A 13,106-nucleotide genomic window follows, 5' to 3' on the forward strand; every position below is an offset into this window, starting at 1 on the left:
AGGATATATAGGATGAATACGTGGCTGAATGGATGGTATCAGGGGGAGGGTTTCAGATTCCTGGGGCATTGGGACCGGTTCTGGGGGACTGGAACTGATGTCCTAGCGCTAGAGCGGTTGGCGAGTGTTTAAACTAATGAGGCAGGGGGATGGGACCGATGCATGAAATCGGAAGGTAGTAAAACAGGGACAGAAACAAAAGGCAGTAAGGGGGAAAGTGTAAGGCAGAGACGCCACAGTCAAAAATCAAAAAGGAGGCAGTACAAGGTACAGTGACTGAGGGGAGCTCAGTGAATAGGCCCAGTAATACTAAAAGGAATAAAACGGGAAGTAAAAACATCAATTGAAAGCGACACAGCAGGTGGTTACATGAAGATATGGGTTCAACGATTCAGAAAATTAGGAGAAAAGTTAAGAGGAAAAATAACTTACGAGAGGTTACTGATCAAGGTGCTAAGATTCAAACCAGAGGTATAAAAGGCAACATAAGTGTACTTTACCTGAATGCTCGTCGTATTCAGAATAAGATAAATGAGTTGATGGCGCAAATCATCGTGAATGACTATGATTTAGTGGCCATTACTGAAACATGGTTAAAGGATGGTCACGACTGGGAGTTAAATATCTAAGGGTATCAAGCTGTACGGAAGGACAGGGTGGATGGTAAGGGAGGTAGTGTAGCTTTGTTATTTAAGGATGACATCCGGGCAATAGTAAGGGATGACATCGGTGGTATGAGGATAAGGTTGAATCGATTTGGGTGGAAATCACGAATAGTAAGGCGAAAAAGTCACTGATAGGAGTAGTCAATAGGCCACCAAATAGTAACATTATGGTGGGGCAGGCAATAAACAAAGAAATAACGGATGCATGTAGAAATGGTACAGCAGTTATCATGGGGGATTTTAATCTACATGTCGATTGGTTTACCAGGTCGGTCAAGGCAGCCTTGGGGAGGAATTTATAGAATGTATCCGCGATAATTTCCTAGATCAGTATGTAATGAAACCTATGAGGGAACGAGCGGACCTAGATCTGGTCCTGTGTAATGAGACAGGATTGATTAATGATCTCATAGTTAGGGATCCTCTCGGAAGGAGCGATCACAATATGGTGGAATTTAAAATACAGATGGAGGGTGAGAAGATAAAATCAAACACTAGTGTTTTGTGCTTAAACAAAGGAGATTACAATGGGATGAGAGAAGATAAGGTAGACTGGGAGCAAAGACTTTGTGGTGAAACAGTTGAGGAACAGTGGAGAACCTTCCAAGCGATTTTTCACAGTGCTCAGCAAAGGTTCATACCAACAAAAAGGAAGGACGGTAAAAAGAGGGAATATCGACCGTGGATATCTAAGGAAATAAGGGAGAGTATCAAATTGAAGGAAAAAGCATACAAAGTGGCAAAGATTAGTGGGAGACTAGAGGACTGGGAAATCTTTAGGGGGCAACAGACAGCTACTAAAAAAGCTATAAAGAAGAGTAAAATAGATTATGAGAATAAACTTGCTCAGAATATATAAACAGATAGTAAAAGCTTCTACAAATATATAAAACAAAAAAGAGTGGCAAAGGTAAATATTGGTCCTTTAGAGGATGAGAAGGGAGTTTTAATAATGGGAGAAGAGGAAATGGCTGAGGAACTGAACAGGTTTTTTGGGCCAGTCTTCACAGTGGAAGGCACAAATAACATGCCAGTGACTGATGGAAATGAGGCAATGACAGGTGAGGACTTTGAGATGATTGTTATCACTAAGGCGGTAGTGATGGGCAAGCTAATGGGGCTAAAGGTAGACAAGTCTCCTGGCCCTGATGGAATGCATCCCAGAGTGCTAAAAGAGATGGCTAGGGAAATTGCAAATGCACTAGTGATAATTTACCAAAATTCACTAGACTCTGGGGTGGCCCTGGCGGATTGGAAATTAGCAAACGTGTTTAAAAAAGGGGGTAGGCAGAAAGTGGGTAATTATAGGCCAGGTAGCTTAACTTCGGTAGTAGGGAAGATGCTGGAATCTATCAGCAAGGAATAAATAGCGAGGCATCTAATTGGAAATTGTCCCATTGGGCAGACGCAGCATGGGTTCATAAAGGGCAGGTCGTGCCTAACTAATTAAGTGGAATTTTTTGAGGACATTAACAGTGCGGTAGATAACGGGGAGCCAATGGATGTGGTATATCTGGATTTCCAGAAAGTCTTTGACAAGGTGCCACACAAAAGGTTACTGCATAAGATAAAGATGCATGGCATTAAGGGGAAAGTAGTAGCATGGATAGAGGATTGGTTAATTAATAGAAAGCAAAGAGTGGGGATTAATGGGTATTTCTCTGGTTGGCAATCAGTAGCTAATGGTATCCCTCAGGGATCAGTGTTTGGCTCACAATTGTTCACAATTTACATAGATGATTTGGAGTTGGGGACCAAGTGCATGTGTCCAGGTTTGCAGACGACACTAAGATGAGTGGTAAAGCAAAAGGTGCAGAGGATACCGGAAGTCTGCAGAGGGACTTGGATAGGTTAAATTAATGGGCTATGGTCTGGCAGATGGAATACAATGTTGACAAATGTGAGGTTATCCATTTTGGTAGGAATAACAGCAAAAGGGATTATTTAAATGATAAAATATTAAAACATGCTGCTGTGCAGAGACCTGGGTGTGCTAGTGCATGAGTCGCAAAGAGTTGGTTTACAGGTGCAACAGCTGATTAAGAAGGCAAATGGAGTTTTGTCCTTCATTGCTAGAGGGATGGAGTTTAAGACTAGGGAGGTTATGCTGCAATTGTATAAGGTGCTAGTGAGGCCACAGCTGGAGTATTGTGTTCAGTTTTGGTCTCCTTACGTGAGAAAGGACGTACTGGCGCTGGAGGGTGTGCAGAGGAGATTCACTAGGTTAATCCCAGAGTTGAGGGGGTTGGATTACGAGGAGAGGTTGAGTAAACTGGGATTGTACTCACTGGAATTTAGAAGGATGCAGGGGGATCTTATAAACATATAAAATTATGAAGGGAATAGATAGCATAGATGCGAGCAGGTTGTTTCCACAGGCGGGTGAAAGCAGAACTAGGGGGCATAGCCTCAAAATAAGGGGAAGTAGATTTAGAACTGAGCTTAGGAGGAACTTCTTCACCCAAAGGGTTGTGAATCTATGGAATTCCTTGCCCAGTGAAGCAGTTGAGGCTCCTTCATAAAATGTTTTTAAGATAAAGATAGATAGTTTTTTGAAGAATAAAGGGATTAAGGGTTATGGTGTTCGGGCCGGATAGTGGAGCTGAGTCCGCAAAAGATCAGCCATGATCTCATTGAATGGCGGAGCAGGCTCGAGGGGCCAGGGAGCCTACTCCTGCTCCGAGTTCTTATGTTCTTATCTCAACACAGGCAGAAATGCATCCAACCATGCGATTAAGCATTAGGCACAGGATTTTGATAAACTGGTTCGGCCATCCTATCTTGGGAATGAAGTGTCATAAACCGGGTCAACTCGCTACCAAAAGCTTTAGTTAGGTCTATGAGCAGCATATATAGATCCTGATGTTGCTGTGTGCACTTTGTGTTATCTTACTAAACACACACAAATATACATCAGTAAGATTTCTATTTTGCCAATATATGTTTGTGTTATTATGTTAATAATGACAGCCTTGATTCGACTCAAAATTGTCTGCACAATCGATCTGTTTTCCCTATTAAATAACTCAGGATACATTCACCGGAAAGAACACAAATTTGGAAGTAAAAAGTGGCTATATTTGTACAGCTTGGTGTTTTCCATGACTTAATTGGATATTTTTCCATGACTTAATTGGAGATACCGTGATTCAGCTTGGTATGATGTAATTAAAGGGAGGAGCTAGAGTACCAGGCATTTTGCAGAAAAGCAATTGAGTTTTAGATTGGGATGTGAGCAGAAGTCAAGCATCTGCTCTCACTGCAGTTCAGTTAAAGGTTTGACTGGGGACAGACCAGAAGCTGATTTGCTTGCGAACAGGATAGGCAGTTTGCACAGTGAGTTGCGACAGGCAGGAGTTTGCACTTGGTTCTGGAAGTCTAATTTTGAATACAGTTTCTGAAGACTTTAACTAGAGATCCTGCATTGTTCCGACAGGATTCAGGTCTATAGCACAGAACATCCCTTAAGAAAGTATACCTGGGTGTACTAACTGTATTTAAAAGTGGATTGAGATCTGAGGTGGTTCTGTTGTTTGAGTAGAAATAAAGATAGCAGTTAAGGGTCACTGTGTCACTGTATTGATTAGCATTGTGTATGGGGTAATTGTAAGCTATTTTCTTGAGTGATGCAAAAGATATTTTACTACAGTGTTAGTGATAAGGTTTGTTGAACTTCCAGTGGTGACATGTAGGTGGAGGTCGTCTATTGGGTGGCTCCTGCTAGAGCTTTCGTTTTTTGGCCCCTTTCACACAGATTTGGGGGAAATTTTACATAATTGAATCCAGAAATGTTGTGGTAACTAAAGGATGTCGAACGCCCAACAAAAGAATATGGGATGAAAAGAAGGAGCGGGCGATAGTCCACCTGAGGGCTCAAGTTCGGTGCGGAAAGATGGCGGGAGCAAGCTTGCCAGGTGAGGTGCGCCCAATGCGGTGGATAAGCTGGCTGAGGTGATGGTGATGGAATTTGAGCAGCAGTTCGCCAAGCATTATGAGGGCCATGGGAAGGAGATGATAGGAACACTCAACCAGTTGTTGAATGATACTCTGGCCCTGATAAAGGAAAGACATTGATGGGGGTGCGGGAGCATGTTGAGGGTGGTGGAGGAGACATTGTCGCGACACAGCGACCAGTTCGCCACGATGGCAGAGGAGCTGCGGAGGGTGGAGGAGAGCAACAAAGAGCTGAGAGCCAGAGTGGAGGACCTGGAGAGTCACGTCAGCAGAATCTGCGGATTGTGGGACTGCCTGAGCAGCCGGAGGCTGATGGAGTACTTTGCGGAGATGTTCGCCACGTTGTTGGGGGAGGAGGAGGACACCACCCTCTTTGAGCTGGACAGGGCTCACCGGTCATTCCGGCCAAAGTCAAAGACGAATGAACCAAGAGCTGTGATAGTATGCTTTCATAGCTACCAGGTGAAGCAGAAGGTGCTGAGATGGGCAAAGCAGAATCGAGAGGAGAGGTGGGAAGACAGTTTGTATTTGTATAGACCAAGACCTCACGGTGGAGCTTCAACAGGGCAAAGACAGCGTCGTACCAGAGTACGGTGAGGTTTGGGGTGGTCTACCCGACAAAGTTGAGAGGCACACATAACTCCAAGGACTATTACTTTGAGACGGCTGAGGGCTGAGGATTGGGACTAAACTGAGTTTGGATTTTGTTTTCTCTCGTACTGTGGCTGGGAGGGGATGATTTTGTGACGTTGGATAACAAGTTGGGGTTTGTTTCCATTTGTTTGCGGGTCTATTATGTTGGGTTGTTTGGAAGGACTGGGTGTAGGAGGGCGTTTGTTGTTTTTTCGGTATTGGGCATATGGGGGAGGGGGCTCAGGGACAACCTCGCCAGCAAGTTGGCTAATGAACAGGAGCGAGGTTGGGGAGGGGCCGCGGCCGTCCGAGCTGTGTGGGCAAGTTTCAATGGGCCTAAGAGGTGTGAATGGTGGAGGGATGGAGAGGATGGAGGGGCAAGTCGTTTCGCGAGGAAGTGGCTGGGGGGTTTCTGGGAGGGAGGGGGGGGGGCAGTGTCAGCTGGTTGACGGTGACTAGGCGTAGGTAACTGGTGTATAACTGGTGTTCCTAAGGATCAACTTCTTTATTATGGGGAAGTCATTGTTGTCGGGGGTGAGAAAGACGGAGGATTCGGTGATTGTTCTATCGGATCATGCTCCCCATTTGGTGGACATGGTCTTGGGGAAGGGGCTCTGCATAGAGGCCAGCTTGGAGGTTGGATGTGAGGCTGCTGGCGGATCTGAATTTTTGTGTAAAGATGGGTAAGATGATTGATGACTATGTGGGGTTCAATAGGAATGGGAAAGTCTCGCTGTTGGTGGTTTGGGAGGTGCGAAAGGCGGTGGTAAGGGGTGAGATCATCTCATTTAAGGCTTATGTGGATAGGGAGGCAAGAGAGGAGCGGCGGCGGCTGGTAGAGGAAATCTTGGCAGTGGATGGGAGGAATGCAGAGGATCCCACACCGGAACCTCTGGTGAGTAAAAAGGAATTGCAGGCACGGTTTGACCTTCTGACTACAGGGAAAGTGGTATGGCAGTTGTGGGGATTGAAGGGGTAGTATATAAATGTGGGGAGAAGGCCAGTCCTTGTTGGCGGGCCAGCTCCGCCTGCAAACTTCGCACAAAAGATTGTTCGGGTCTGGGACGAGGCAGGGGAGCTGGTGGTGGCACTGGAGCATGTGAACAAGGCATTTGAGGAGTTTAATAAAAAGTTGGACAGGTCAAAGCCCCCAGTTGACGAGGTGGATATGAGGGATTTCTTGGGTGGGGGAGAGGGGGCGGCTTGGAGTGTCCTTGAGTAGGAGAGACAGGGTTAGAAGAACCGGTGCGGAGTGAGGAGGTTGAGGCAGCGATAGGGAAGATGCAAACAGGCAAGGCACCGGGGCCGGATGGGTTCCTGGTGGAGTTTTAGAAAAGGTTTTTGGATAGGTGGGCTCAACTGTTTGCAGAGATTTTGAGGATGGCATGGCTAGGGGGGGGAACTCCTGGAGACAATGGTACAGGCATCCATTTTGCTGTTGCTAAAAAAGGTTAAGGACCCAGTGGAGTGTGGATCGTATATGCCAATATCTCTGCTAAATGTGGATGCCAAGATTCTTGCCAAGGTATTGCCGCTTAGGTTAGAAGAGTGCCTTCAGGAGGTGATGGGGAGGATCAGACCGGGTTTTGTCCAGAATAGACAGCTGTCTTTGAACGTGCGGGTTTGTTAAATGTGGTACTCTCCCTGTCAGAAGGGAGGGAGCTGGAGGTAGTGGTGGCTCTGGGCACAGAGAAGGCATTTGACCGTGTAAAGTCGAACTACTTGTTTGTGGCGCTGGAGAGGTTTGGGATTGGGCCTCAATTTGTGACATGGGTTACATTGTTATATAGGGAACTCAAGGCGAGTATATGCATGAATGAGATGAATTTGGGATATTTTCAGTTACATAGGGGACGAGGCAGGGCGCCCCATGTCCCCCCTCCTGTTTGCGCTGGCAATAGAGTTCAGGGCCATTGCACTGAGGTGCTTGGATAAGTGGAAGGGGAAAGTGAGGGGTGTGTGGAGCATAGGGTATCTTTGTATGCCTATAATTTATTGTTGTGTATCTCTAAACCGTGTTTCACGGTGGGGGGTGTAATGGGCTGCTCAGGAGATTCGGGGCTGTTTCAGGTTATAAACTGAATCTGGAAAAGAGGGATTTTTGGTGTCTTCTCTGAGGGCAGGAGCTGGCTTGGGGGGGGATGCCGTTTCGGGTGGCAACTACCCACTTTAGATACTTGGGGTTGCAGGTAGTTCGAGACTGGCCCGGCTTTGTAAATTGAATTTCACGAGCCTGGTGGGTAGGGTCAAGGTGGATTTGTTGGAATAGGACAACCTTTTCCTGTCATTGGCAGGCTGGGTGCAGGCGGTAAAGAATATCTTGCCACGGTTTTTATTTTCATTTCAGTGCCTACCAGTCCTTTTGCTGAAAGCATCGTTTGTGGGGGTGGAACGGTTGATTTTGTGGTTTGTCTGTGCAGGTAAGGGGAGGCAGTGGCAGAGTGGTATTGTCACTGGACTAGTAAAGCAGAGACCAAAGAGAAAATGCTGGAAAATCTCAGCAGGTCTGGCACCATCTGTAGGGAGATAAAAGAGCTAATGTTTCGAGTCCAGATCACTCTTTGTCAAAGCTCCAGTAAACCAGAGACCCAGAGTAATGGTCTGGGGACCCAGATTCGAGTCCTGCCACTGCAGATGGTGAAATTTGAATTCAATAAAAATCTGGAATTAAAAATCTGCAATTAAAATTCTAATGATGACCATGAAACAGTTGATTCCCGTAAAACCCATCTTGTTCATTAATGTCCTTTAGAGGAGGAAATCTGCCATCCTTACCTGGTCTGGCCTACATGTGACTCCAGATCCACAGCAATGTGGTTGAATCTTAACTGCCCCCTCAAGAGCAATTAAGAATGGGCAATAAATGGTGGTTTAGCCCGTGACGCCCACGTTATATGAACGAAAAAAAGGTAGCGAGGATTCGGAAACCGGCGCTTCAGTGAGGGCGGCAATCAGGGGGTCTGGCCCTTCCAAACCGGTTGTATTATTATTGGGCGGTGAACGTGGAGAAGGAGCAGGGAGCTGGAGGCTACATGAGTGAGGATGGAGGCAGCCTCTTGCATGGGGTCGGGGTTGCGGGCGCTGGTAACAGCACCTCTCCCGTTTGCTCCAGGGAAATGTTCGGGGATCCAGTGATGGTGGCCGTGCTGAAGAAAAGGAGACAATTTAGGCAGAACTTTTTAGGTTCAGGGCAGGATTGGAGCTGATGCCGATCCAAGGGAATCGTGCGTTCAAGCCGACAAGGCTGATGCTAGGTTTGGGGGTTGGAAGGAGCGAGGGATGATGTAAATGAAAGACTTATTTCTAAAAGGGCGGCTCGCAAGCTTGGAGGAGTTAACAAAGAAGTTTGGGATTCCGCGGGGTGGGGGGGGGGATTCCGGAGGTATATGCAGGTGCGGGGTTTCGCGAAGAATGTTTGCCCGACATTTCAAGTGGCATCGCCCTTCTTGTTGTTGGGAGGGGGTGATGTCGATGATGGAAATTGAGGGAGGATTTTGGGAGGATATGGTGCCATTGGAGGGGATTAAGGCCAAGCAGGAGGAGTTGGTGATGATGCTGGAAGAGGGGTTGTGAGGTGTTGCGGAGGGTCAATGCCTCAACCTTGTGTGCGAGACTGGGGTTGTTACAGCTAAAGGTGGCGAAGTTGAGGATGAGCCGGTTGTTTGAGGACATTGGTGAACTGTGTGGGAGTGGTCCAGCCAATTGTGTGCATATGATCTGGTCCTGCCCAAAGCTGGAGAAGTTCTGGAGGCCGTTTTTCAGCACCATGGCGGCGATCCTGCATGTGGATTTGGAGATCAGTTTCTGGGGGCATATTTGGGGTGCTGGACTTGCCATAGCTGCAGACAGAAGCGGAGGCAGATGTTCTAGCCTTCGCCGCGCTGATTGCTCGCAGGTTGGTCCTGTTGGGGTGGAGGTAAGCTTCTCTCCGCCCTGTGCCTCAGTATGACTGGGGGACTTAATGGAGTTCCTGTACTTGGAGAAGGTTAAATTCATTTTGAGGGGGGCGAGTGAAGGGTTCCACATATAACTTCAAAGAGTTGGTTACTGTCAGCTGTTAAGGGGGGGGTGGGGGAAGAGGGGGGTGGGGATGGGGGGCATTTGTTTTGAGTTACTGGGGTGTTGGAGGATGGGGATGGTCGGTTTTTTTTGTTGTTTTACTTTGTTGCTATTTATTTAAAATGTTAAATATTTTCCAAAAAAAGTAATAAAGTTTGTTTTAATATACCATATCCCTATTTTCTGTGAAATTACGAGTGGAGTGAGGTATCCTTCCCTCAGTCGTACAAAATTAAAATAAAATATTGAGTTTCTGTCCAGTATCCTAGCTACTGTTGGGGGGCTGGTCCTGGGTTGTAATAATGGCCAACTCCTGCTTGGTAGGGAAGAGTAGTGCTATTGGGAGTTGGGGGCCGGTTTAGCTCACTTGGCTAGACAGCTAGTTCGTGATACAGAGAAAGGCCAGAAAGGTTCAATTCCCACACTGGCTGTGGTTAATCATGAAGCCCCTCTCAACCTTGCCCCTCGTTTGAGGTGTGGTGATCCTCAGATTAAATCACCACAAGTCAGCTTTCCCCCTCAAAGGGGGAAATCAGCGACAATGGCGACGTTACCTTACAGTTTGGTCTGTCTGCTTTGCAGTTGTACTTGTCATTGGATTCTTCCGAGCAGCCTTCGGGAGCTGCTTTTCATTTGGACAACTTGTTTTAGCTTCGGGAAACCTCCACTACAAATATTTCACTGATATACAGCTTTACACATGAAATAAGTTCAATATTATCATGTCAATGACAAACTGTTTTAAGTTTGATTTTATACTGATTCTGACAAAAAATATAGCTTCAACAAGCAATATTGTAAGCAATGAACACCAAAACTTAAAGACAACAAAACCAATTATACTGTCACTCTACTGGAAACTAGAGTATGTGTGTCTGGAATTGTGCTGATTAGATTTGGTTTGTGAAAGACCAACTAACGCTGGGCTCAGATTTGCAAGATGAAATGAAACTTTGTTAAGAAAAATTGAAAATTATTATCCCTAACCTTTGATGGTTAGGCACTGTCCTTCAGTGTCTTTGTCGCTCTTCATGTTCTTCCCCGTTGTTTTCCATCCGTTTCTCACCTCAGCCACCAGCTGTTGAAACTCCTTTTGATGTTTTAGACCTGCAATGTAACATGCAAAAGACTTTTACTAAATATTTTCACTGTAATTAAGAGAATGATCCTGACACCCCATTTTGGGAATGTTACAATGAGTCTATAAATGGCGGCAGTGAATGGCAGGATCTTGCCACATAATTTTTTTTTTTTCTTTTTGAAATATATTTTATTCAAAAAAAATTTTCGGCCAAACAAAACAGTACAAAAATGTTTCCCTTTTCCCTTTTACAACAATCTTGCCACATATCTATGTTCTATAATTGACCCGAGAAAACCGTGATCCTATTGATCTTTCTCATTCGTCCCTTAGATTTTCAATTAGGTACCAGAATTGGAAGGGTTTTGCTCGCTTTAGAGGGCTCGGAACCTCTGGACAGATTTAAAGGCTATGTCCAATTATACCTCATCATTCGGATACCTACCCCGGGTTCCATTCAACCTGATCATTAGCAGCATGCTTTACAACCATAATCCACCCTCTCAAGTCCATTTCTACCCATATGAGGGCACAGGAACTGAAGTATGAGGGCATTAAGGGGAAATTCCATCCTACCTGACACAAGACGACTCAGGGTGCACAGTTCAAATGCATCAGATCTGTCCCACCAACCACAACCACAATCTTTTCCTAAAAATCTTTACATCTGCATTGTAACACTTGTGCACCAGACTTACGAGTCTATTCAATCTTCCCCATTTCTCTGCATCCCTGCTCCATCTCTGGCCCTGCTTGTTGTCACAGGACGGTATCAGAGGCATTCATTGATGGGGGATTCATTGATTGGGACATACTCTCTCCACCCCAGTATCAAAAGCCATTTGAAGGTGGGAGAATCAAAACCTCAAAAATATGAGGAAAAGGGATTTATTACTATAAATTGGTGAACAAACATATATAATTGCAACAAGAGCCTTCTACTTTTGCTATGGAGACTAGAGTTTAAAGCATTTGCCTAATTTCTCTTTCTTCAGAATGAGATATTATGGCATTGAACCCTCCAAGAGCAGGAACAATGCTCAAATCCCATACATTAGAGGCAGGTGCCATGAGCAATTGCCTCATGCACCATAAAAAGAGCTCATGGATCTCTCTCCAACACCCACTCCATTCAGAGCCCAAAAATTAGCTACAGCACAATGGGAAGCTTCCGTCAACGTTACACAAACTGTCAACTGAGGTCCTCGAAGTGAAGGTACATTGTTCTCAGCAACTTCAGCGCCCAAGACAAAGACAAAACAGTCACAGTATTTGTAGCTCCTCAGGATCCTCTTCAAAGTGTCCTGTATCTTCTTTTTTTTTGTGTGTCCTGTATCTTCAGCCAGGGAAAATATTTCCACTGGTGGGAAGGTCAGTAACCAGAGAACACTGATCTATGATACTTGACAAAAACCTTGGGAGGAAAGGCGGGGGAGAATTTGTTTTACGCAACAATTAATGGGAGGAGGAGGCTCCATAAACATCCCCATTCCCAATGATGGCAGAGCCCAGCAAGTGAATGCAAAAGACAAGGCTGAAGCATTTACACCCATCTTTGACCAGAAGGGTCAAGTGGATTATCGATCACAGCCTCCTCTCAAGGTCCCAACCATCACAGAAGACAGCCTTTAGCCGATTTGATTCACTCTGTGTGATATCAAAAAATGGCTGAGGACACTAGATACAGCAAAGGCTTTGGGCCCTGCAACCCGGCTGTAGTGCTGAAGACCCATGCTCCAGAACTGGCCGTGCCTCTAGCAATGTCATTCTAGTCCATTTACAACACTGGGTTCTACTCAACAATGTGGAAAATTGCTGTCTTATGTGCAAAAACAAGAATATATCCAATCCAACCAATTACTAATCCATCAGTCTGCATCTCCAAAAACAAAAAAAGTAGTCTACTATTAAGTGGCCCTTTTTTCCAAAATTCTAATCATCTATTTTGGCTAATCACATCAAGCTATTTTGAATTCACAGAAGTAGGCTGAATATTGAATGTTTCAAAGTTATTCAGCCACCACGTAGAAGAATGTTAAATATCAGACATTCGGGCTGGGACCATCATTTGCGGTGGAACAGGTGAGCTTATTCACTGTTTATTACAAATTGCTTGCCTTTATACCTTTCCCTTCAACGTAACATTTTATCTGCTTTGGAAGACTGAAAGTTTAAGACTGAAGAAAAATCTCAAGACAGTCAAGTTGTTCTCCCTTATAACCATTAAGACCTATTCACAATAAAAGATTCTTGCATCGTATTGTCTTTAGTCAACTACCACTAGCCAAATACTATTTTCTACTTAAAAAACAAAGTTGGTTTCTTTGCGTTCTTGCCTTGAAGTTGTATTATTTCCGTACCAGCCTCCCCGAACAGGCGCCGGAATGTGGCGACTAGGGGCTTTTCACAGTAACTTCATTTGAAGCCTACTTGCCTACTAAGCTTTTTTCATTTCATTTCATTTCATTTTCATTATTTAAAGTGAAGTGAGTGTGTAGGTGGCTCAATCTGCCATCTCAGGGCTGACGCAGAATGCTGCCTCCAGGAGTTACAGCTGCAGAGCTTTTGCATTGATGATCACTTATCCAAAGTGGAGTGCTTTAAAAGAGCACTGTGCCACAGCAGGACACCCATCAGATTGCAGCTTCTTGTCACTCATTGAGGTTATTCTCGAGTCCTCCCGAATCCCTATATCGGAGAAGTTTAAACTTGAA

General features: G+C 45.2%; 1 protein-coding gene across 3 annotated transcripts in view; it reads right to left on the reverse strand.

The window, feature by feature from the left end:
* The window catches only part of rad18 (RAD18 E3 ubiquitin protein ligase), a 448,932-nt gene that overhangs the window by 165,829 nt on the left and 269,997 nt on the right, over positions 1–13,106 (reverse strand). For all 3 annotated transcript variants that reach the window (XM_072472125.1, XM_072472124.1, XM_072472123.1), the window contains exon 10: positions 10,299–10,418. In XM_072472125.1, coding sequence (XP_072328226.1) covers positions 10,299–10,418 — 120 coding nt within the window. The remainder of the gene's footprint in view (positions 1–10,298; positions 10,419–13,106) is intronic.

The sequence above is a fragment of the Scyliorhinus torazame genome, chromosome 13, assembly GCF_047496885.1.
Source record: "Scyliorhinus torazame isolate Kashiwa2021f chromosome 13, sScyTor2.1, whole genome shotgun sequence".
In the NCBI taxonomy this organism is placed as follows: Eukaryota; Metazoa; Chordata; class Chondrichthyes; order Carcharhiniformes; family Scyliorhinidae; genus Scyliorhinus; species Scyliorhinus torazame.